The sequence below is a fragment of the Silurus meridionalis genome, chromosome 14 (genome assembly GCF_014805685.1).
Source record: "Silurus meridionalis isolate SWU-2019-XX chromosome 14, ASM1480568v1, whole genome shotgun sequence".
Classification (NCBI taxonomy): Eukaryota; Metazoa; Chordata; class Actinopteri; order Siluriformes; family Siluridae; genus Silurus; species Silurus meridionalis.
In genome coordinates, this window is record NC_060897.1 from 4,175,415 (window position 1) to 4,201,667 (window position 26,253).

At 40.1% G+C, this 26,253-nt stretch overlaps 3 protein-coding genes across 6 annotated transcripts in view; 2 read left to right on the forward strand and 1 right to left on the reverse strand.

Moving 5' to 3' along the window:
• The first annotated feature begins 224 nt into the window (after window positions 1-224).
• Window positions 225-5,829, forward strand: LOC124396334 (PSMC3 interacting protein). The gene is given in 9 exon segments (XM_046865429.1): window positions 225-379; window positions 719-819; window positions 2,730-2,819; window positions 2,944-3,055; window positions 4,303-4,372; window positions 4,374-4,446; window positions 4,568-4,621; window positions 5,050-5,109; window positions 5,620-5,829. Coding segments are annotated over 9 exon segments (639 nt in total). The 5' UTR covers window positions 225-357; the 3' UTR covers window positions 5,677-5,829.
• On the reverse strand, window positions 5,797-15,225 carry mlx (MAX dimerization protein MLX). Of its 3 annotated transcripts, XR_006927758.1 has the most exons (9): window positions 15,009-15,223; window positions 12,741-12,777; window positions 12,214-12,303; window positions 11,540-11,643; window positions 11,341-11,443; window positions 9,697-9,796; window positions 8,269-8,470; window positions 8,055-8,163; window positions 5,797-6,154 (listed from the first exon to the last, which is right to left on the reverse strand). XR_006927758.1 is itself a non-coding variant. In XM_046865428.1 (8 exons), the coding sequence occupies exons 1-8, from the start codon at window positions 15,048-15,050 to the stop codon at window positions 8,107-8,109; spliced, it is 732 nt and encodes a 243-aa protein (XP_046721384.1). In that variant the 5' UTR covers window positions 15,051-15,225; the 3' UTR covers window positions 5,797-8,106. The 3 variants fall into 3 exon arrangements, 2 of the variants coding, with proteins under 2 accessions (XP_046721384.1, XP_046721383.1); XM_046865428.1 differs by having other exon boundaries at window positions 5,797-8,163; window positions 12,741-12,774; window positions 15,009-15,225; XM_046865427.1 differs by having other exon boundaries at window positions 5,797-8,163; window positions 15,009-15,222.
• A 3,160-nt stretch (window positions 15,226-18,385) lies between these two features.
• fmnl1a (formin-like 1a) overlaps window positions 18,386-26,253 on the forward strand; it is a 36,130-nt gene continuing 28,262 nt past the window's right edge. Inside the window, exons 1-2 of one of the 2 annotated variants that reach the window (XM_046865425.1) lie at window positions 18,386-18,634; window positions 18,909-19,262. In XM_046865425.1, the coding sequence (XP_046721381.1) occupies window positions 19,113-19,262 (150 nt within the window). In that variant the 5' untranslated portion in view covers window positions 18,386-18,634; window positions 18,909-19,112. The remainder of the gene's footprint in view (window positions 18,635-18,908; window positions 19,263-26,253) is intronic. The other variant, XM_046865424.1, reaches the window with a different exon arrangement.

Here is a 26,253-nt window from a genome sequence, read left to right on the forward strand (position 1 = left end):
AATTTATTTACGCACCTATTTATAAGAGCTTTTGTTTATTTATTTGCTTGTTTATTTATTGTATTTACTTATTTATTTGTTTGTGTATTTATTTAGTTGAGCATTAATCAATTTATTTATTTATACATTTGTACATGTATTGATTTGTTTGTGCATTTCTTTATTTGCGTTTATTAATTGATTGATTGCGCATGCTCTGTGGACAAGTACTTTTTTTTCTTCTCACAACTCGACGTCATTGACCGGAAGTGACGTCTCGAGCGCCTCGGCATCTCAGCGCGCGAAATTTCAGCGGAGTGAAAACAGCGCAGAGAGTTCGGATTTGTTTCTAGTCTACTGAGGAGAGAAAAAGAAGAAATGAGTAAAAAAGACTCGGGAGGTGCGTGTCCGTGTCGTTTATTATGTTTGTGAGGTTTAATAAAGAGCGGATTTATATTGTCATTTATTTATTGTAACTATCGCTAGCTAAATGCGCTACCGCTATCGGTTTTCTGCTACAAGTCCCGCCTCCTGTGTTACGATTGGCTAACGGTTTGTTTTCACGATTTTTATTGACGGTTGGTGGTGATTGATTGGAACAGGAGCCAATCGGAGCGCAGCAGGCTGACTGAAAGAGAACGTCTCTGGAAAGGGGCGGGGTTTGTTTAGAATCGGCATGTATAAGTATTATGCGTGTGAAATCGTATTGATTTCGTGTACATGATTATTTTTCTTTCAGCTGCAGACCTCATCCTGTCTTATCTGAATGAGAAAAACAGACCGTACAGCGCTCAGGATGTGTTCGGTAACCTGCAGAAGCAACACGGACTTGGAAAAACGGTACGTGCAAAAAGTCACCGAGTCGCAGCCGAAATCCTCGATTCTGATTGGTCTGTGTTTTTTTGTAATAAATAGCAGCTGTAACTTAAAGACACACGAGTGAGTGAGTGTGATTGAGTGAGCAAGTGTGTGTGTGAGAGTGTGTGTGTGTGTGTGTGTGTGTGTGTGTGTGTGTGTGTGTGTGTGTGTGTGTGTGAGTGAGAGTGTGATTGAGTGAGCAAGTGTGTGTGTGAGTGAGAGTGTGATTGAGTGAGCAAGTGTGTGTGTGTAAGTGAGAGAGTGATTGAGTGAGCAAGAGTGTGTGTGTGTGAGAGAGTGTGATTGAGTGAGCAAGTGTGTGAGGAGTGATTGAATGAGCAAGTGTGTGAGTGAGAGTGTGATTGAGTGAGCGTGTGTGTGTGTGTGTGTGTGTGTGTGTGTGTGAGAGAGAGAGAGAGAGAGAGAGAACTGGTTTTAATATGTAACATTTGCTTTTAAAATGTGTGTTTTTTTTATATGTTGAAATGTTCTGGAGTGTATTTATTAATAATTTGAGGTTATTTCAGGCAGGAGTCTTCAGTCTGCACTTTCATTACATATGTATGTAAAGCAGGGCTGCAGCTATTTATTATTTTAGTAATCGAGTATTCTACCGATTATTCCATCGATTAATCCAGTAATGGGATTAGTACTTTTTTTAAATTAAAGAGCACCACTAAAACAAAAAGGAAACTAAACAGGTCTCTTTAAAATGTACAAGTAAATTTTCCTTTTAATTTTTATTGCTGAAACTGCACACAAGAATATCTGTGAAAACTAAACCCAGTTAATGCATTTAATTACCATATTACATCAACATGCAAATATAAATATATACAAATAAAAATGCATATGTAATATTTTCTTTTTACTTTTATGGCTCTTTTAACAATGGACGTTGTCTTAAAGCTGCTCTAAAATGGTTAAAAAGTTGGAATTTATGTTAATGCTTCGAATTTTATCTCCAATAAGCGAGCCAGTGGCGACAGTGGAAGGGGAAAAACTCCCTGAGACTTCATTCAGACCCGTACAACCACGATGCACTACAGAAGATGATTCCTGCCTGTCGCCATTAAACTATAGAACTCCTTCCTCTGGGTGTTAAACAGCTGGTTCGATATTTATATAGATGCTAGGGCTGCAACAACTGGGCTGTTAAGTTACGGGTTAGCGTGACGGACATATAACACGGCCGCTTCGAAATAGCGGAGAGTTCAGAGTCAACCGGGAGCAGGAAACGGTGTGCGTCTCAAGTCATTTAAGGTGTAGGAGCATTTAATTTTAAACGCAACAAAGAAGACTGTAACCTGCAAGTTATGCAAAGTGGAGATTGTGTGGCCTGGAAGTACCACAGTGATGCATCTATTACTAAATATATATCTCAAGTCTGTGTTATTTTACATTTCTTACGTTATATTTTGCTTTAATTGTACTGTGAGCAACCACACGATTTCCCTGTGGGATCCAAAAAGGGATTCTGATCAGTAAGAAACCTGGAGAGGAACCAGACTTCAAAGGGGAAACTCGTCCTCATGTGGGTCATTGTTGAGGTGATGAGATGTACTGTTCAGTGATGGACACGTCAACTGCGGTCATGAGCCATTGTTACAGACTGTTGATATTAAGTACAATCCAAATCCATCCTTAATGTTCTTGAGATGCTCAGCTTGATGGATCCTTAGGCTTTGCATGTGGAAGCATCCTCAGCTGTGCACAGTGTCTCCAATTGAAGAAAACTCCATCCAGAGGTCGGGCATCAGGATGGATCTGAAGAGAAGAATGGATCGGGAGCACTGGAAACTCAGGAGCATGTTTAAAAAGCGAGAGAGAAAGAGAGAAGAAGAGTAGAGTGGAGATGGGGAGAGAGGAATAAGGATTGTTATTGTGTGTAGGCAGTGGTGAAGGCCATGGAGCAGCTGGCACAAGATGGCCGGATCAGAGAGAAGGTCTACGGCAAGCAGAAGATCTACTTTGCAGATCAGGTGTGTGTGGGTGTGAGAAATGCTGATCTGGTTTGTTTGATAAACCCATCAGTGTGGAGTAAATATCTTTGAATGTGTGTGTGTGTGTGTGTGTGTGTGTGTGTGTGTTAAATGCCCGTCTCAGTCTCAGTTCTCAGATGTAAGTGACTCGGACCTAAAGCAGATGGACAGCCGCATTTCGGAGCTCAGCAGACAGGTGGAGACGGCGACGCAGAGCTGCAGGCAACTCGATACAGGTGCACGTCTTCTGTATATCACGTGTCCAGCGCGCCGTGCGAGTCAGTCTTAGCGGAGAGACCGGATGCGAGCGATTCACTCTGGTGCAGTTCTTTTCATATCGTAAACACGGTGTTCACAAATTCTCCGTTCTGATTGGACTGAAGGTGTCGGTTTAATGCTCTCTGATTTGCAGGAGAAAGGACGGTGCGGCCGCAAGCCAAGTCATAAACGAGGCTGATGTGAGTCGCACGTCGATGCATAGCCAAGGACTATACATTAAAGATCCACGTGAAGCAGCTCCTGATGCGATACGATAGACCGTGTTCTACTAAATTGTCTGTGATTTTTGAATATGTTGCTCTAGTTTGTATCATATTGTTTATTATTAGTGAAAAGGTTACAGAGTGGAGATTTCTTCCTGAGAAGAGACTGGCAATGAAATTATCCCTTAACTTCCAGGTTAAGGGGCTGGACTGGATATTAGGATTGGATGTTAGAATCGTGGATGTTAGAATCCTTGATATTAGGACTGGAAGTTAGATTGGAGGTTATGATTGGATGTTAGAATGTGGAGGTTGGAATCCTGGATGTTCGATTGGAAATCGGATGTTAGGCTTAGAGGTTAGATTGGATGTTGGAGTCCTGGATGTTAGGATTGAAAGTTAGATTGGAGGTTAGGATTGGATGTTAGAATTGTGGAGGTTGGAATCCTGGATGTTCGAATGGAAATCGGAATCCTGGATGTTACGCGTGGAGGTTAGATTGGATGTTAGGATTGGATGTTGGAATCCTGGATGTTAGATTGGAGATTGGAATCCTGAATGGTAGATTGGATGTTGGAATCCTGGATGTTAGGATTGGAGATTAATTAGATATTGGAATCCTGGATGGTAGATTGGATGTTGGAACCCTAGATGTTAGATTGGAGATTGGAATCCTGAATGGTTGATTGGATGTTGGAATCCTGGATGTTAGGATTGGAGATTAATTAGATATTGGAATCCTGGATGATGGATTGGATGTTGGAATCCTGAATGGTAGATTGGATGTTGGAATCCTGGATGTTAGGATTAGAGGTTAGATTAGATGTTAGAATGGATATTGGAATCCTGGAGGTTAGATTAGATGTTAGATTGGATGTTAAACTGTATAATTGTATTGAAGTGAATCACGGCTCTTTGATGGATCAGTCTTTTCTTTCCCCCCCTCCATGACACGTTTTCTCTCACTCCTAACCCTCGTCCTCGTGCTCCTGTGCACACAGAGCTGAAGGAGCTGAACAGCTCGCTGACCACAGTGGAGATGACCATGCAGATTAAGGAGCTGAGGGCTGAGTGAAGGCTACATCACTCGATTGAAAAAAATCAAAACGGCCACCAATCACGTCACGCCCGAGGAGAGAGAGAAGGTGGAAAACTTCTGCATAATACTGTTACACGACCACGTCACTAATGGTGTGAATTCAGGGATATTTCATTGTAAATAAATCGGTATTCAATCTCCGTTTTCTTTTGCACCTCCGCTGACAGGTGTACAAGGAGAGGATCCTCTACGTGAAAGAGTGGAAGAAACGCAAGAGACTGGTAAGCTTCTCCAGATGAAGTGATAATATTGACGATTAAGGATATTTCACTGTTTCTATAGTAACCGATCATGTTATTAAATGTTAGAAGTGTCAGGTAGTGATGTAGGAGATGTGAGGAGGTCTGGGGAGCAGTCATTTGTGAAAAATTCATCCAAAAAGTGTTTAATAAGGTGAAATCTATAGCATGAGATCTTTCACTCCAACCCATGTACAGTATTGTTCAAAATAATAGCAGTACAATGTGACTAACCAGAATAATCCAGGTTTTTAGTATATTTTTTATTGCTACGTGGCAAACAAGTGACCAGTTGGTGCAGTAGATTCTCAGAAAACATACAAGACCCAGCATTCATGATATGCACGCTCTTAAGGCTGTGCAATTGGGCAATTAGTTGAAAGTTTTTACTTGGTTTTTGGATTCTCCAGGCCGCTGATATGATGGGAGCCATTCTTGAGGGTTACCCGAAGAGCAAGAAGGAATTTCTGGTAAGATGTTGATATTTGTTCGTAAACGTTTGACACTTGTGTATCTGTATTTCATTTTTTAACTGTATGAATGCAGAGCAGTAGACAAATCATGAGCCTGGGATAAGTGATTCATGTGATTTGATAAATGATTATAATAGTTGATGATGGTTTTTAAAATGGATGCTGAATAAAAACCTCTAGTTTCCACTAGTTGTATAAAATAATTAATATGTTTACAGTCTTGAAGTTTGTTGCTTATAAGTTTATCCCTGATGAGTGAGCCACTGGTGACTGTGGCAAAGAAAAACCGTTTGAGATGGTATAAAGAAGAAACCTTGAGAAGAACCAGATTCAAAAGGGAACCTCATCCTCGTCTGGGTGGCTCCGAATGGCCATTCCCGTATCTGTTATTGTTACGTTGAACTGTTCAGTCTTTGGTCGCTTCGTCTCTGCGAATGAACGTGACCTCGTGTCGTACGTTGTAACGGTAACGTGATCTATCATTCTTGTGTCTGTGTGTTTGATCAGGAAGAGGTAGGAGTCGAAACGGATGAGGACCATAAAGTGAAGATTCCTAACGTCTGACACCTACAGGAATCCCGAGACGGGAACGAGATCGGACGTTACCACGCCGGACGGAGAGAAGATATTTAAGAAGATATGGCACTATTATTTATAAAGAAAAAAACGGCACAGCACTGTAAATAATTTTCAACATTAAAACGTTTATTTTTTTCCCCCCAGAATACAAAGAGCATTGGTACAAAAATATTCCAAGCGAGAATAATCTATGGTTGAGATCGTAAGCACAGAGCGAGTGCGTCGAGCTGCGATCCACAATATGGCTAAAGACGGAGTCCCTTTTCTCCCAGCACTGATTTTAAAACATGAGTCCTGAATGTACGGAGTAATTATTATTATTTTTTTTTCCTGAGAATGTTTCCTCATTTTATTTTCATCTTTTTATTCAGATACAGCATTCGGTGTTGAGTCCGGACTGGGCTTGTATGCAAAAAAAAAATCTTTGTACTTGAAACACACATTTTCAGCCTAAAACTCGGATCTAGGGAAAAAAAAAAAAAAAAACGCTATACATATGCAAATTAGACACACCCCCAAGATTGCAATCCCACCCCTACTGCTAGTAAAATTGTCCTGTGTAACTTGAATTGCATACTAAAACCTGATTGGCTTGTATTGTACCATTCCACAACCCTTCCTTTTTATTTTTTTTCCAAAATTATTTTTCTAGCTCTTGACATTGGATTAGCAAAACTTTTTGGATGACTAAACAAAACAAAAAAATTGAGTGGTTTTGTTGCTTTTTTTTTTTTCCTCTCTCGTAGATGTAATGGTATAATCAAGGCACCTGAAATAGTAGTAATCAATGTGCTTGTTTTTTTTTTCCTCACAGTTTACAGTCACGGTGCTTTTTTTTTTTTTTTTTTTTAACAACAAAAATCTGGGATTAGTACGATTTTGCGATTAGCTACGTTTTTAAAAATGAAAGTTGTGCTTTGGGATCTGGCTACGAGGTAACGGACAAAAAAAACAAACAAACACGCAAACGATCCGCTCGACGTAGGTCACATTCTCGAGATCAAACCCGTAAACTGGTCTGAGTAATAAAGAGAATCCGATTCGGAGGTAAGCGAGAGAGCGAGCGCACACACACACTTTACATGCATAATAAACACTGACGTTATTGCATTGGTTTATAGATCTGCTGATAAACAGCACGAGGACCTGGGGTGTGTTGGGCGAGCAGTACTGAGTCACGTGGCGTGGGCGTGATCAGCAATTCCTCGTTCCGTCCTGCACATCGAGATCGACACCGCTAAAATATGCTAATGCTGTTTAAACAGCACTGCTCTTATATACACATACTGCATTTAGTGAGATTTGGCTGTGAATTTATTCAATTTCTCAGCAACTTAAAGAACTGTCCTCTGAAGGAATTTCTGGGTTGTAGATCTTTTTTTTTAGTTCCTCTTTAAGAGTCCACTTTGGGTGGAGTTTACTATCACTAGACATAACAAAAAGCACATTGTTTTAAAAACTGCATTTCACTTTCATGTAATAACTAAGGCTTGGTGCTGATAGGTCAAAAGTTTGGTTTGATAAACCAGAAGCATCACAGGAATATTTTATACGTTCGCTAGGGTTCTGGGGCTACCACTTAGGACTGTTCCAGAGATTTCACATTTTTTACGGCCCCAAGGCTCACATCTGGGGCCGTTTCAGAGATCCCACTATTAAGAGACCTGGAGCTCACATCTGGGACTGTTCCAGAGATCCATTTTAGAAGGGTACAGTGCTACCGTTTGGAGCTGTTCCAGTGAGCCCTTTTGCTAGGGTTCTGGTGCTACCATTTGGAACTGTTCCAGCGATCCCTTTAACTACGGTTCTGGAACTTACATTCATAATGCTTGTATGTGTCCCAGATGTGCGATTAGATCGGTATCACCCCGAGATGTCATCATCTGGAGGATATGGTGATACGGGGTTAATCAGCATAGTTCTACAACACTGTCAGACAAATAAGAGGTAAGACTTGTATGCTTTCTAAGTCAGTAGTGGGCCAGTGAGCCTGAAGTACTGAGTTCTGAGCAAAGAGTGGGTTGTGCTTTAGTAACACCAGGATTTGGATGTGATTGAACCTTAAGCCTGAACCTGGAACACACCCCCAGTCCGTGCACTTGTATTTTTGTCGCACAAAGTAACCTTTAATAAGAAACAAGCTTATTAAACTCTATATTGTCTATATTTCAAGAATTATATTCCGAACCCCTTTGACTTATCTCTTGAGCGAACACTTAACCACTCACACTGACGATAAGCAAGCGGCTCACGGTGCATTACGTGTTGCATTGCGTGACAGGCACTTGTGGCCCTGTAATAATAATAATAATAACAATAATAATAATCTGTGCCTTTGGTTGAGTTGGTAAAAGTACAGCAACCTGAAGTCTTGATGAACTCCACATCCTGAGTGTGAGAGATCTGTCCAGCCCGTTAATAAAGCTGGCCATTCAGCTGCCTCAGGACACCCACCACAAACTCCCTCAGCGTCTGGGAACACACAGATACGGTGAAGAATCAGCCTTCATCTACTACTACACCCTGTAGAAGGTGTTTGTGTATGTGGTGAAAGACAATATTGTGATGGTGTGTAACCTGCGGTTTGCAGTGCTCCTCGATCCAGCTGAAAACGCAGGCCGAGAGCTCCTGGAAGCTGCTGACGGACACTGAGGTGATGAACGACTGGAATAGGGAATCCATGATGCTCTGAAACACGCTGAACTTCACCTGATCGGAAACCTGCTCGCTGCCCTGCTGAGGGTTGTTCTGGTGAGCCTTCACGATCTGCTCGTAGTTCCTTTTAAAACACACACACAAAACAGGTCACGGACTCACACGTGATCAAGAGCATTTGGTGTGTGTATATATATAAATAAAAGTAATGAACAGCTGGAAAATAGCATGTAAAAATGGGTTCTTTTAGAACTCGGTTTGATTAAGCTGCTGCTTTTGTCATTCTGATGCGTGCTGAAATAATGAAAGTCTCGTGTCTGACTGCTGCTGCTAAAGTAGGTCTCGGGCTGGGTCTCATTCTCATCTTGCGGGTTTAGTCTCCAATGATTGTAGCGTTATCAGATCGTGTAACCCAATTGTAAGATTTTTGGTCTTGGGAGACTCGGACGTGATCCCCAATGACCAAAAACCGGCAAAGTTCTGCCCAGAAAGAACGGTCACCGATCTAAAGACTGCTACAAACAAATTATCATTGGCGCTCGCAAAATGGAATTGTGGCAGTAAAGAGAAAGCTTCATGTTAACAACGAAGAGCGTCCAGATTTATTCAGCAATAGCGGGGATTCGTCTTGAGCGTTTCAAAGAACGAAATGAAATAATGACTAAAAAATAGACATTCTTTTCGATAAACGAGATTCAAAGAACAGAGTCACTAAAATGATCCGATCTTCCGATCACTAATCAGCATTTAACGACATACAACTGTAAATGATCCCAAGTTACGATTGTCCGTTTTTACGGTGACGAAAGCGATACGGCTAAATTGAAAAAATATTTTATGTGGCAGAGTAATGCTCCGTATTCAGCAAACTAAACTAAACACTGAAGCCCAGAAGGTTAAGGGCCTTGCTCAAGGGCCCCAAGAGTGACAGCTTGGTGATAACGGGGCTTAAAACCCAGACTTTTCGATAAATAACCCAGAACCTTAACCACTGAACTACCACTTCCTCTAAAAAAAAAAAAAAAAAGAAGGGGAAAGGTCAGGTCCTCACAAACCAGTTTTTTAGAGACCTACACACAGATCATGAACACGGTCTCTAGCTATAATGCTCACATATACACTATTAATTTTATTGCTTTTGTGGTTGAACAGCATCGTGGAAAACTTCTCTGCACTTTATACAGTCCTGACTACAGTCTGCTCATGTCTTAGCTGTGTTGTATCATATCTATCTTGAACCACTGGAGGAACGATGTTTCGTTTTACCGGGGACTCTACAAGCGGTATATGGTAGAAAAGGCAATAAAAAAAAGGCAAAACTTTTTTTTTTGTTTTCAAAACCTGGCTTACGTTTTCATAATCTTCAGCGCCATCACTTCCTTCCTCAGCATGGACACTTCCTCTTCTTGCTTCTTCTTCTCTTTATGAAGAAACTGAATGTAGTCTATGGCTGCGCAAACACAAGAAAAAATTGTGAACGAATTAAAAAAGGATTCACATTTAAAACTAAAAAAATGTCCATTTCTATGTCCTCTTGTGTGTCAAGTTTGATTCGAGTGTGAGGAGCTAAACTTGGTATCGTTTCCATGGAAACAAGTGTTTAAATCTGGCCAATACTCTTATTAGTCTATTAACAGATTACAGATGGACCCCGAGTTACGATTTTTCTATCTTATGATGACGATACGGAAAAATTAAAAATATTTAAAGTTTCATGCAACGGGCAAAAGTAGCAACGTGTGCTCCTCCTTCCACTTGCGAACGCCCGCTGCCACATAAGAGGTGATGTGAAAAAGTCTCGACTAGTTTTTTCGAGACCCACAAACAGATGGCAGCACAAGGCTGGACGCACAGTCACAGGGAGCACCGACATTCAAAAGTCAGTGTGCCACAAGACATCGGCCTGTGAACATGGGGAGCAGGGAAGCTGGCGCTGTTCTGCCATGTGCGAACCCCCTCACTGAGCTCTCTTCACACGTGAAACGACATGATCTCATTTCCGCACCCACCCTACTCATCAGATTTGGCTCCTGCGAACTTCGCCCTCTTCCCAAAGATAAAGATGCAACTAAAAGGTCGCTGTTTTGACACCACTGCGGAGATCCGGCGCGAATCACAGAAGGTGCTTTCGAAAAGACTTTCAAGACACATTCCAGAAGCGGCAGGAAAGCTGGGAGCGCTGTATTGCTGTGTAAGGGGACTACTCTGAAGGTGGCAGTGTTTAAATTAATAAAGTACTTTCTTATAAACAGAGCTAGTCTCGAAACTACCCCATTTTTAAGACTCCTAAATAGGCTCGGCCATGTCTTGACTTACGATTCCAGGGGACACTGGATGGGATCATCGAAACGCATCTCCATCGTAACTCAGGGTCTACCTGTATTTGTTTTTTCCCTAAAAATCTAAATTTCTATCATTATCCTGATGTCTGTAAATCTTCTCCCATCCAGGTGCGGTTATCTATGAGTTAGTAACATCAGGATAAATAGATGTTGAGTCGTGTCAATTGGACTTCTATCTGGTTAGATCGAAACATTTAACTTCTCATCCGAGCAGCTTCTTTAGTCTGAGGTCTGATTTCCAGAAATTTTTATAATCCAGGGGCAAAGATCCTCGAGAGCCCATTAAAGGATCAAAGAGGAGGTAAGAGCGTGTCCTATTGTTCATACTGCTCTTTCCTTCATCCCCAAGAAGATTAGGACCACTTCATGGATCCACCAGTAAAGCCACAGCTAATCCACACCATCCACTCTTACATTTGCTGATCGTTACCCCTCTAATACTTCTATACACTCTCCCGTCATTCTCTTTCTCTGGGGTCTTCACTCCTAACATCTCCTTGTTCCTCTTAACAAGCCTCTCCATGGATGGAGAGGATTCTTGACCCTGGATCATACAAATTTGTGCCATCCCTTAGACTGAAGAAGCTTCTTGGATGAGTGTTTACGTTTCCTTTTATTCCGATTGATCAAACCGGTCGTTCGACACTCGTACTTTTCTGCAGCACCGTGGCTTTGCTGATTTTCTGCGCGGCCATGGCGAATTCGGACTGCTGCTGGCAGGTGGGTACGATGGACTGCAGGTCATCGTAGCCTTTCTGTAGACGTGAAGCGAAAATGTACGTTAGTAAGGAGAAAATCGAAAAACGATCAACATTATGCAGTCAGGCGCGTTCCATCTTTTCTGTCCTTGCCTTAATGGCGTCTCGTCGTTTCTGCTCGGCCTGCGTGTGCGCTTGTCTTCTGCGGTCTTTATACGAGTCCTTGGTGTCGTGTTTGTAGTCGCTGTCTTCATCATCTGAGACACATGTTAACAGTTAAACAAATACACACAGTTGTGTTCAATTTTTACATTTTCAAATGTATAAAATTTGTTATTACTTCAAAGAAAGTGAAGGAAAAATTTATATTAGGCTGTTAAAAAAAAATAGCAGGTCCACAAAATATTGCACTATTTCTCTTTAGACCAGTGTTCTTTGGCAGATTGTAACGTCTTCAGCACGTGTCGGTTTTTTTTTCAACAGTGGGACCTGTGAAAGAATCGGCCTTGTGAATAACCGGGATTCACCCACTGCCAGGTATAGAGACCACATCTATCAAGCACATAGGCCACACCTCCTTTATGCTAATTGTTAAACACCTTCTTAAGCTCCCATCGTCCCATTTAGCAAAAGTGGCATTAGTTTGTGTTGTGTAATGAATTATTTCTACAGTAGTTGATTACAGCATCATCAGCATCGTGGAACCTTATCATTAATGCGCATTGAACAAACACTCGATTATGAAAGTACACTCTGAATATCGTTCGCTCTCAGGCTCGATTATATCGGCCTGAATAATACCCTGAGATTAGGAGTGTGACAGTTACCCGTGTTTGGTACAGAGGAGGCGCTAGTGGACCCGATACTGTTGGCTCTGGAGACCACCGATCCTTTACGGGCACTTTCTGCGAAGAAATCTGTCACAGAGAGCCCTTAAGTCAGAAACTTTCTTTATGTAATATAAAGACTGACACAATAACAGACAGACAAGCTGAAACATTGAGAGACAGTCAGACATACTGAGAGACAGACACATTGAGAGACAGACAGACACACAGAGACAGACAAGCTGAGAGACAGACAGACAGAGACAGACAGACACGCTGAGAGACAGACAGACACGCTGAGAGACAGACAAACACGCTGAGAGACAGAAACACGCTGATAGACAGGCACGCTGAAACATTGAGAGAGAGACAGACAGACACGCTGAGAGACAGACAAGCTGACACATTGAGAGACAGACAGACGGACACCTAGACAGACAAGACATTGATACAGACAGACACATTGGCAGACAGACACACATTAAAAGACCATCGTCAACAAAACTACTGAACCAAAAAGTACTTACTGTGGTCAAAACTGTCGCTGAAAGCGCCGTCTGTCTGCTGATCCATGGCGGAGTGAAGCGCAGCGGGGACAAAGCAAAAACTCTGGTCAGCTCAAATAAAAATCACAATGCAATACAGGAAGGACAGAGACATATGCAGGTACTTCCTCCTTTTATTCCTCTGCATCTAGGACACAAACACCCCCTACTGAGACGTGTCCCAAAAAAACTAACCATCAGCGCCTTTATTGTGAAATATTGTATTGTACAAACAAATGCGTAGATGATTTAAATATACACGCTGGACAGTTTACACAAGAACGTTCAGGACAGACGGGTACAGTGAGAGACGGATCCAGACAGCAGGATGAATATGTAGATACACTTATGACGATAGTAGCTGTAGATCCAGCAGGACACTAAGGCATGTTGACAAACAGACAGATGAATAGACAGACAGACGAGACAAAAACAGACAGATAAAGAACTACACAAATTGGCCGGCAGACGGACAAAAAAGATAGACAAAGAGACAGACAAACACATGGATAGAGAGTCTGACATATTGGAAGACAGAGACATTTTGGGAGACAGACACATTAAGAGCAAGATAAACAGACTGACAAATAAAAAAACAGACACACTGAGAAACAGGCAGGCAGACAGATACACTTAGGGCAAGACAGACGGACCAACAGACTACAATCAGACAAGCACACAGAGACAGACATTGAAACAGACAGACACAATGAGAGACAGACAGACACACTAAAACATTGAAAGACAGACACGCTGAGACAGACAAGACATTGATACAGACAGACACATTGGGAGACAGACTCCTCATATTTTCTTATTTTTATATAGTTTTATACTTTATTTATGTGCCTTCTTTTTCTTTTTTCTTTTTATTCTCCTTTTTCACCCCATTTTATTCCCTAATGCCAGACCGTCATAAAAAGCATTTCACTGCATGTCGTACCCTGTATGTATGTGTATGTGACAAATAAAATTTAATTTGATTTGATTTGAGACACGCTGAGAGACAGACATACAGAGACAGACAAGCTGAAACACAGAGACAGACAGACACTGTGAGACAGACGGACACTGTGAGACAGACAAGACATTGATACAGACAGACACACATTTAAAGACCATCGTCGTATTGAAAGACAGAGACATTTTGGGAGACAGATTAAATGACAGACAGCCACATGGAGAGACAGACACATTAAGAGCAAGATAAACAGACTGACGAATACACGTTGAGAGACAGGCAAGCTGAAACAATGAGAGACAGACACACACGCTGAGAGACAGACAGGCACAGTTTAAGAGACAGAAAGACAGACCTGGGGACAGGCACATTAAGAGACAGACAGGCATGCTGAGAGACAGACAGACACGGGGACAGGCACACTGAGAGACAGACAGACACAGGGAAAGGCACATTGAGAGACAGGCAGGCACAGTTTGAGAGACAGACAGACACAGGGACAGGCACATTGAGAGACAGACAGGCACAGTTTGAGAGACAGACAGACACAGGGACAGGCACATTGAGAGACAGACAGGCACAGTTTGAGAGACAGAGAGACATGGGGACAGGCACACAGAGACAGACACACAGTTTGAGAGACAGAGACATGGGGACAGCCACACAGAGACAGACACACACAGTTTGAGAGACAGACAGGCACACAGAGACAGACACACACAGTTTGAGAGACAGACAGGCACACAGAGACAGACAGGCACGCTTAGAGGCTAAGAGACAGACAGACAGTTTAAAAGACAGACAAATGGGCAGATTGAGAAACAGACAGCTAGATAACAGACAGACAGACAGACAGACAGACAGACAGAATCTGTATAGAAACTGGCCCCTGTGTAGTACAGAGATAAAGGAGTATAACTGTATGATGTTTTTTCTCTCTCTCTACACTCTATACACACACACACACACACACACACACACACACACACACACACACAGAAAGAACACTGTGCACAGAGAGAACTCGGCTTTATATTATTTATATTTCTATAAACACTTTCTATAATCAGGTAAAAGTCTGAACACTGCAACATGAGAAGCTTTAGCATGCTCGCGCTTTAGCCAAACAGCTAATTTCACACCTCAGTTCACTGAAAACGGCACTGAGGTTCAAAAGCACAGGCTTTCGCTGCGTTTTTATTATAAATACACGCGAAAAAGAAGCCATTCGGCAGTTTTATTTCACTACAGATCAGTGATTCAGTGAGAAATGTACGCTTTCTGCCTACTTTCTGCCACGGCTCCTCCGGCGAAGCGCTCTGCTCCGTCATCTTGAAGTAAACATGGGCTGTGTGCCAAACCGCGCTCTATCGGGTACAAAGTGCACTACGTAGTGCGCGTGCATCCGGAGCCGCTACCACTTAAAATAGCACGCGTGTATAAGTAGTACGTGATTATTTGGGATGCACCCATACTACTACCACCACTAAAGAACAAAGTGGGGGAGTCACAAGATCGGCGATCTGACAACGCGCGCCCTCTACCGGTCACAATTTATTAGAGTAGGGCAGTGTGAACACCTGGGTTGCCAGATTGTTTGATTATGATCATGTAAAAATGTTTGTGTTCTGTTTCTGTTTGTTAAAAACAAACAAACAAAAACCAACAAACAAATAAACTTTATCTGAATCCCACCTTACTCTCACCTCAGGAAATCGTGTCGATCTTACAACAAGGGAAAAAAAAAAATTATTTATTCTTTTTTTCTATATTGTACATATTTATAATCTTAATAATTTATTTTTCTAGGTTTGTTGAATTTATTTTCATTATTACTCCAATCTTTTTAATAGATGCATTGGATTATTGCTTGTATGAATGACTGGATAAGTAACAATTTATTTATAAATGAGAATACAATTGTATATAGTATTGCATTGTATAGAAATTCAATTTCATTAATTATTTAAACAATTAATTAAACAGTTTAGTTTATTCGATCATTTATAATATCGAATAATCATGATATAATCATAATATAATACATATCATGATATAATACATAAAGTACAACTTATTTGTTTCATATTTATTACATCGTTCATGCATTCGGTCATTCATTTATTCATTCATTCATCCATCCATTTATTAATTCATTTATTCATTCATTCATTCATTCATCCATCCATTTATTCATTCGTTTATTCATTCATTCATCCATCCATCCATTTATTCATTCATTATTCATTCATCCATTCAGCATAACATTACCCTGAATGCTGACCACAGCTGCAGAATGAGTGCTTTTCTCTTGTTTATCCACAAATAAACACATTAATCAGCAAATTGATTTATGTAAATGATATGCGATAATGTAATTGAATATTAATTAGCTACACCATTTTTTTGTTGCCAAAATGAAAATCGAAAGCTCATTGGCAGATCCAGAATAATTTATGATTATCTCATATACACAACTGAGCAGTTGAAGGTTGAAGAAGTGCTGGGATTCGAATTCACAGCCTTACGATCAGAAAACCGATTAACTCCAATCTGCTGTTAAGGTTTTTACTACAGCTCATGTATAGTTTAATGTTTTTCTCGGTCCCTTTTGATCATTTCTCAGATCAGAAATCTAATCAGATCTAATCTGAAAACAAATTGCGAATGCTTTGCTACATTCAATAAATTGATTATGTACAATTTTCCGCAGTTTCCGACATTATCAATTGTTTATTTCACGTTGATTTAAATATATTATACTGGTTCTCACCTGAATGGTTTTAACCCCCAAAACATCTCGGCATCAGTTCATTGCATGAATCATCGAATGTATAATGGTTAAATCAGTTCTTATAATCGGCGAAGCTTCAATTTCTATTCAACTTTTTTTTTTTGTCTTGAATTGATAAATTGTGAAGATGCATCTTGAATGTCGCTAATGAAGGCATCAGATCAACCAATAATCATCCAGCTCTGAATCTCGTACACCTTCAAATGGTAAAATTCTATTTGATGTTTAGGTTGAGTTTTTGTTTAAACACAAGATCTACACATTAGAGTTTTATATACAGTACATGTTAATGCGGTGGTCTTCACAGATGGGAATAAAACCATGCTCTTGACAACCTTAAACAACATATTTAAAAGAGGTATGTTCTCCCAGGAACCTGCTCCAGACTCTGGAGTTTCACCAGTCCTTCTCCAATCAGCATCACTATACACAGAGATCAGACACGTTCACACCTCAAGGAACTGATCATGAGGAAACAATGAGCAGCAAAACAAAGAAAGGGGCAGGTGCACGAAAAGCCGGTTGACTGCTGATACGGAGAACAGGACCTGGTAGAAACCTGCTGCCTGAAACTCTCCTCTACAGGATCATGCTGCTGGTGTGAGTGTTGTGTTACCTGACGAACACACAACGCACAACGCAGCAGGTCTGATGTTTTTATTGTTACACATTTGTATTTAAACACTTACGAATTCAACCCAGTCGTCAAAAGATTATAAAAACTCTCTCTCTCTCTCTCTCTCTCTCTCTCTCTCTCTCTCTCTCTCTCTCTCTCTGTGTGTGTGAAAAAAAACCCAAAAGTATCTGAATTCTTCCACAAAATCATTGGATGAAGATCTATCTATCTATCTATCTATCTATCTATCTATCTATCTATCTATCTATCTATCTATCTATCTATCTATCTATCTATCTATCTATCTATCTATCTATCTATCTATCTATCTATCTATCTATCTATCTATCTATCTATCTATCTATCTATCTATCTATCTATCTGTCTGTCTGTCTGTCTGTCTGTCTGTCTGTCTGTCTGTCTGTCTGTCTTTTTAAGAAAATTTAAGAGCTAAAGTAAAATGTCATTCCATTAGCATAGATGCTAGTTTGCTAATTTAATGTTTTTAAAAAAAGAAAGAAACAATCAGCCACGTATCCCTGAGCCCATTTAAACCTACAAATTACTGCGTTGTCCAAAGTTCCTGAAAATCATGAAAAGACCCCCATCTGTCTCCCTCTCTCATTCTTTTTCTTTACTTTCCAATACTAGGAATTATAAAGCATTCAAATATATTGTTACGTGACAATTCAATATACAATAAAACTAAGTGATTAACTTGCTCTTTCAGAACCTTTTTTTAATGCCATTATCCTTTAGATGTTTACAACCTGTGCAAAATGTATTACTTAAAAACCCATAAAAACCCCTAAACAAAATACAGCTTTTTATCATGAAGAAAATCATCCACAATGTCACCTGAGATGTGATGCACCCTGCCTGGTTCACATCTGCCACACGGGGGCGCACTTCAACATCGTTACAGCACGCCCAGGGTTTTAAAGTGTCGATAAGTTTTTTTTTTCATTCGTTTCAAGTCTGAAGAGTTGCATCAAAGTCTGAGTAGATGCTTCACTGAAGAAGAAAATAAAAGAAGAAAAGAAGTAACAGTATTAAATATCAGTCCACTATAAGTGAAGTTTAGGTGTATTACTCTCTAGCATGTGCCTCCTCTTTCGATCTCTTTCTTTCTGTCCCTCTCTCAGTCTTTGAGTCTCAGTTTCTGTCAAACTCAGAGTGCAGGAAGTTGATGCTTCTGCTTTTTTTTCCTCTCTCTTTGTGGTTTCCTCTTCTCAGCTTCACTTGTCACACCATTAAACGGTTCTCTAGCAAGACACAAGATCGTTTTTTTTCTTCTTCTCGGACACACTGGTGCTGTTCGCGAGTCTCGGCACGACGAGAAACAATGAAGAAAGATGCTCTAATCTCTGATAGCGAGCTGAAGATGAGAAGAGCGAGACTTTAGACAGAGCTTTTGAATTCGGAGCGTTCGGCCGGAAAGGTTATAAATTCGACTCACGTTGCCTGAAGGACTGCTATTGTTTGCTGAAGTGAATGTTAGTATTGTAAGCAGTGTTTCTGGTTCCCCTTTTTTTTTAACCCCATACAGGTTGTGGGTGTGTGTTTGTGTGTGTGTGTGTGTGTGTGTGTGTGTGTGTGTGTGTGTGTGTGTGTGGGGCGTGTGCATTGTGTTTTCTGTCCATTTGAAAACTTATAGGATGTTGCTCAAGATAGGACATGTTTTCTTCTCATGCTTGGGTTGTCAGCAATTGTCAGCAATTTACAACAATTTTTGAAGATTTTTCATTTTCCTTTTTTTTCCCTTCTTTTGGTGTGAAGTGTCAAGTTCATTCAGACGTTGCTCAACCCTGGACATCATGTCCTAAAAGACATGATTTCACCCGCTTCCTGGACTTCATTGACCTGTCACGGATTTTAGAGTCACACAGTTTTATCGGCGACACACAAGGAATCCTGGGAAACGTCGTCGGGCCGTGATCTAAGAAAAAAATTAGGATCCTGGAATATCTAAGGAAGGTAGTGATGGGAAACGCGGTCGGCGGTTTGGAACAGCCCGAGGGCACGGAGGACAGGGGGAACCCCACGCTGGGCACCATCAAGAAGAAAACGGCGCCTCCCAAACTGCCCATGCCTCCTGAGGACGAGCTGGAGGAGCGCTTCAACGTGGTGCTGGTGAGTCACGGAAAATAGAAAAACGTTTGATTTGTACACCAGACAGAGACCCCCTCAATACACCACATACTCAGACCACACTGATTTATATACCGTGCAAAAGTTTCTACACCCTCTGTTTTTGAATGGGAGCAATGCAAGATGTATCACGATCTTTCATTTCATCCACAATTGAAAACATTTCCAAGCAGTTGAAGGAAAAGGGGGAAAAAATACACATTCATTTTTTTTGTCAGTTTTGTGGAAGCTATAAGCAAGAAGAAAGTTCTGCTGTAGTCTTCTTGAGCTCCAGATCTAAGATGTATAGCTGATATATCAAGAGGAAATTACCCAAGAGTACTTTAGTCATCAACCAGAGATGTGTCAAAAAGATTTGGAAGGTGCTCAGAGGACAACAAAGAAGTAAAGCGTAGTGCTATAAGATCTAGCCATTAGTGTCTGTATGGGGTGGTGGTATGGAGGTATAAACTTTTGGATGTTATTTGGCAACTAATAACTCAACATACACTTTTGGATCAATTGTGTTACAGACACAGATATGTAAATCTTGTCTGTGTGCGAATTGTAGGTGAAAAAAATAACCGCATTCCCGCCACCTCAACTTAATAATAACTCTATATTTACCTTGAAATTGAACCATTTTTAAAAGAAAAACACCTCAAAATACCTCAAGTGTTGATCTCAACTCACTCACCTGAACACTTTAACCCTGTTTTGCAAGATCTGGAATACCCACAAGTCACATGTTCAACAGGAAGTTGCATGATCCAGATCTTCTGTAGATCACTTGAACGGCACAAAAGCCCACATGATGTTCTTTTTGTGAGGGTAAGGGTGTGTGGGGTGGGGTGGGGTGTGGGGGTGGGTGTGGGGTGTGTGGGGTGGGGTGGGGTGGGGTGTGTAGGGGTGGGAGGGTGGTGGTGGGGGTGATTACCAAATGTCCAAAAGGTGCAAATACTTTTGCACTCTATAGAAAGTATGCTGTTAATGATCCTCAGTATATACAGGTTTTATTATAGTGTTAGTTATTGGTGTAATAATAATAATAATAATAATAATAAATAAAATAATAATAATAATAAAAAATAAAAAATAATAATTAATGGCAGGAATACAAAATAATAATAAAATATAATATAATATAACATTATAAAAAATATATAAAATATATTCACTATAATATTAAATAATAATAGATGGCATAACATGAGATGTTTCTGATATCAGAGCATGAGAGATTGAAATCAGTATTAAATATATTTTATAGTTTGTATTGAATAGTTAGAAAATCTTGCCTGTGTGTGTGTGTGTGTGTGTGTGTGTGTGTGTGTGTGTGTGTGTGTGTGTGTGTGTGTTAATGAAACACTTCCCTTATTCTCTCAGAATAAACACTTAGCTCATGGCCTTGTGCTAGAGGATGACAGATTAGTCAAGAGCTCAGACTGAGGGTCACATGACCATTAAAGGAAACAGCACAAGTTCCGTTAATGGAAGGAAATTTGGGCCTTATACACACAGAAACAACTAAACTCACTTTTGTTCGCTTTTCGGTAGTTTCAGTATGATTATTGTACGTATTTGAATACTATGAATATGATTTGCGCACCTGAAACACATAACGTCTGGGTGAATGTCATCCATGCAATTAATCAGTATATATATATTACTTTTCTCTTAAAATGGATCACAAACTAAAGCATGTAACTGTCAAGACTTCTCCTTTTAACTATGTGTGTGTGTGTGTGTGTGTGTGTGTGTGTGTGTGTGTGTGTATGAGTACATTAATGCTTGGAATTTCAGAGCCCTTTCTGTATAAATGTGAGCTAAAATTTTATCAGATGTAAACACAAGACCCAAAAGCAGATAAAGAGATTACCAATGAAATGATTGAATTATTGAAATGATTGTGTGTGTGAGTAGGATGGAGAAGTATGCGAACCTCCAGGTGTTCCAGACAATGGAACACAGTGAGGTGTAATTGAGGGAGTATTTATAAAAAATTAATAAATAAATAAATAAATAAATAAGGGGCCTATCATAGTCTGATAGTCACAATTTACGTCATAGCATGACTTTTTTTTTTTTTTTAGGACCTTGTGAGAGTACATACAGTATCTCACAAAAGTGAGTACACCCCTCACATTTCACGAACCATTTTAGAACATTCTCTCAAGAGACAATGCTATAGAAATGAAACTCGGATATATTTGAGGCATTATGCCGTTTGTATAGCAGTATATATTTACTGTGCTCTGAAAATAACTCAGCATGCATTCTTGTCTTCATAGCTGGCAACAAAAGTGAGTACACCCTAAGTGATGACAGTTGTATGTCGTGAAAGCGTGCAAAACCGCACGCCCTTTTGTCATGTTCATGTTTGTGTCTGCTCGACAGGACCATACAAATAACATTTATTAGAGCAGTTAAAATTTGGTGCTTTGAGTCCAATTCTCTCATACTGGATGTTCAACATGGTACCTCATGGTAAAGACTCTCTGAGGATTTGAGAATCAGAATTGTTGCTCTCAACAAAGATGCCAAGGCTGTAAGAAGATCAGTGCCACCCTGAAGCTGAGTTACAGTACAGTGGTCAGGGTCATACAGAGGTTTACCAAGACGGGTTCCACTCGGAACAGACCTCACGAGGCTTCATCAAGGAAGTCGAGTTCTCGTTCTGTGCGTCAGGTGCAGAAGTTACTTCAAAAACCGACGCATGAGTTCTGCAGCATTGCTTTAGAGGTTGCAGAAATGGAAGGTCTGTGTCAGTGTTTAGAACGTACGCCACATACTGCAACAAATACTGTGACATTCTGAATCAGAACACGATGCCTTCTCCATTCAGAAACTGGGGCAGAACATTTCCAAACATTTCCAACATGAAAATGACCCCAAACACACCGCCAAAATGACAACTGCCAGCTGGTGAAGCTGAAGGTGAAGGTGATTGAGTGGACAAATATGTCTCCAGACCTAAACCCTATTAATCACTTGTGGGGCATCCTCAAGCAGAAGGTGGAGAAGCGCCATGTGTGTAACATCCAGCAGCTCCGTGATGTCATAATGTAGGAGTGGAAGAGGATCCCAGGAACAATCTGTGCAGCTCTGGTGAATTCCATGCCCAGGAGGATTAAGGCAGCGCTACATAACAGTGGTGCTCACACAAAATACTGACTCTTTGGATACAATTTAGACAATAATGGCTGTATGTTGAGTTATTTTTAGAGGACAGTAAATATATACTGCTATATAAAGTGCACACTGACTAAAACATATCCACGTTTCATTTCTATAGTTTTCTCCCTTGAGAAGGGAATAAATGGTTGCTGAAAGGGGTGCACTTACTTTTGTGACATACTGTATATATATATACTGTAAAATATATTTAAAAGAATTTAACACTTAAACATCTTTGGAGAGACCTAAAAGTGGCTCTTTACCAACTCTCTCTATCCAACCAGGTCCAGTCTTTTGCTTGGTGTGCCTGGGATTTGAACTCACAACCTTCTGAATCAAAGTCTAATGCCTTAAGCTTCCACCATCCACACAAAATGACTTGAGGCTGTAAATGTTGCCAAAGGTGCTTCAACTGTCCCGAGTAAAGGTTATACTACAGAATACTTATGGACGTGATATTTCAGTGTTTTTATAAAAATAAAAATAAAAACTTTATAGAGCTTTCTAGGATTCGGTTTTCCTCTTTTTGTCTTTATGGAGTCCTGAGTGTAGATTAATGAGAAAAAAAAGCCCATTTATAAGATTGTAGTATCAGGCTGTGAAGGGAGTCTAAATACTTTCCAAATAGACTGTATATGTGTGTGTGTTTGTGTGTGTATGTGTAGACTTGGCGTTACTTTTTTAAATTTAACATACTTATTTAACAATTAATTAATTGCATGTGTATGGTGTTGTGTGTAGACAATTATGTGAAAAATATCTAAGTGACGTAAAAAATCGTTGATCCGATTGCGGTCAGCTGATGCTCGGTTGTTTTATGTGTAAGGTATCGGTCGTGTGTTGCGCTGAGGTCATTGATGGACAATGTTTTTGCTTGCTTGTGTTTAATACGAGACAACATGCGAACGATCTTGACAATCATCTTGAAATGGTAACGGTTGGGTTTTGCTGTTAGGAAACGAAGGAGTTATTTTTTTCTTTTTTTTTATGTTCAAGATTTAAATTCGAATATTAATAATAAGTTGTGGAGAGGTTGGGGTAAATTGTTGGACGCAATGTCCAAGAATGCACTGGGGCTTCATGACACATTGAAGAACAGAGTTATGGAAGAGATCTGTCATTGGCTGGAGTTGAGATGATGATGAGATGATTCGAGACGGTATTGATGAAGATGTTAGCAAAAAGAGAGTTGGATGGAATGAAGGGTTGATGCACTGCTTCATAAAGTAAATCCCACTGCCCAGACATCAGCAGGGGGTTGAATTGAATTGGTGGTAACGTAGGAAAACAGAATAATGTGCTAATGAAGGAAGATTTTTATTATTATTTTTTACAAAATTAATAGGGATACTGCTAAAGACGATTATACTATATGGTGAAACAAACATGCACCCCTGATCACCACACACATTTATGGTTCCTGCTCACACAAATTTGGAAGGGGACATTTATCTAGACTGTCTTTGTAGGATTTAGCATTAAAATGTCCCTTTCTTCATTGGAAGTTACATTCCAGCATGGCAATGCCCCTATATGTACATGAGTTGAAGTGAAAGATCTTGAGTGGCCTTTTAAAGAGCCTATACAACCCTATACAACACCTTTGGGTTGCACTGGATCCAGAGCCTTTTCAACCACTCCAACACCCCTACTGACCTCTGACCTCATTAATGCTCTTGTAGGTAAATTAACACTAATCTCCCCGCAGTCATGCTCCAAAACCGAGTGAAAAGCCTTCCCTATAGAGTGGAGCTTATTATAATAGCCAAAGGGATGAAAAACCTGGAAAAGGGATGTTTAATAAGTGTAATGTGTAATATGTGTGTAATGGTTCAAAATCATCTACAAAGGCCACACAGTGTAGGTTGTTCAGGGTGGAGTTTCCTTCAAGTAAAACTGAAGTCGTATTGATGAAAATGATCAAAGCTAAATGAAGTGGTACCGGAAGCTGAGGCTGAGAAGGGACCAGACGTTTGGTCTCTTTGGATGAGTGTTGCCTTAAATCAAAGAGAGAGAAAAAAAACCCCAATAAAATAATAAGAAATAAACAATTTCTTACCCTAATCCTTAAACCAAACACGGTATGTGGGCGAGTTATATGTATTGCTGATGTACTCTTTCCTAGTGTTAAACTACCAAAAACCTCTACTCAAAGTTGTCACTTCACTAACCTACAAAAGTGTGCGAGTGGCACATGTTCCCCTCCTCAGTGTAGAAACGCCTCCATGTTCTCCTTCAGTTCTTGATATGCAAATGTGTAAAAAAAAAAAAGAACATCGGAGCGAGCGGAAGCCACAACTGCTTAAAAGAGGAAACGCCCAGAACAAGCACTGTTACACCCTTTTCCTATTCGTTATCGTACGGTAAATACTTAAGACCCTTAGAGCTACTGTTTTAGGTATCTATCTATCTATCTATCTATCTATCTATCTATCTATCTATCTATCTATCTATCTATCTATCTATCTATCTATCTATCTATCTATCTATCTATCTGCCTGCCTGCCGGCCTGCCTGTCTGTCTGTCTATCTGTCTATCTATCTATCTATCTATCTATCTATCTATCTATCTATCTATCTATCTATCTATCTATCTATCTATCTATCTATCTATCTATCTGTCTATCTAGAAATAGTAATACGGAAAAACCCACAAAGACACACCTCACACAGCACATAGAGCATCCATCAGACAGACAGATAGATAGTTATAAATAGAAATGCTATGGTCATTCCAAATACCAAAACCACAGATAATTATTGATGATAGCATAAGCTCTTATTTAAGGTAAAAATAAAGCGAGAAAGAGAGAAAATAGTGTGTGTGTGTGTGTGTGTGTGTGTGTGTGTATGTACAGTCAAACCCACTTATCTCGACCTCGGTTAACTCGCTAACCCTTTGAAGTCGACGTTTTTGAAGTGGAACCGCCAAATTCTCGCTTTGTCTAAACATTTTTTAATCTGTTATGTCGATTCTTTTATGTCGACGAACCCTAATATCTCGAGCACAAGGTGGGGAAAAATTTGCCACTTAACGTCGGTTATCTCGATCCGCATGACCAATCGGCTTTTGCCAGGTCACTATCTCACTACGGTATTTTCGCGTATATAAGACGCTTCTTTAAAAAGTTTTACATACCCCTCACCCAGGGTGCGTCTTATATCCGCGAAAATACGGTAGTAAGACGCCACTGTGCAGCTGCAGAAAAACTCGCGGTAGTGGCGGAAAAATCAAGCCTTACAGATACTACTGGTGTAGGATACTTTTCAGAGCTGTGTGTCAGAGTAAAATGACTTGAGAATTTAATGTTGACACTGGTTAGCTTTTAGTAAAAACGAACTACACCCCGCACGTTTTTAGTGATTTTGTGAGCGATCTTTGTGTTTATAATGTTGGAGAATATAATAAAGGTTTGTTTCGAGAATCGACGGTGGTTTGTATTGTATGCTGGTAAATCTCTGCTGTTAGTTGGTGCACATATACCTTTTGGTTAAACAAACATGTATGTACATTTTTATAGCATGCCTTTATCAAACAAATCGCGGCAACGCTGTTGTGTAAAAAAAAAAACTCCAAAAACACATACATGCACATTCTCATTTATTAACGCACATCATGTACATAAAGAAATTTCAAGCACGTTAATATATTGCCGCCATTTTGGTTTTCGTTTATCTCGATCATCGGTTATCTCGATGCTTTTTGCCGTCCCCCTAGGACATCGACATAACCGGGTTCCACTGTATTAATATACACAAATGTATTACAGAAAAAAAGTGTACTTATAAAAAAAGGTACTGACTTTTTTTAGTTATT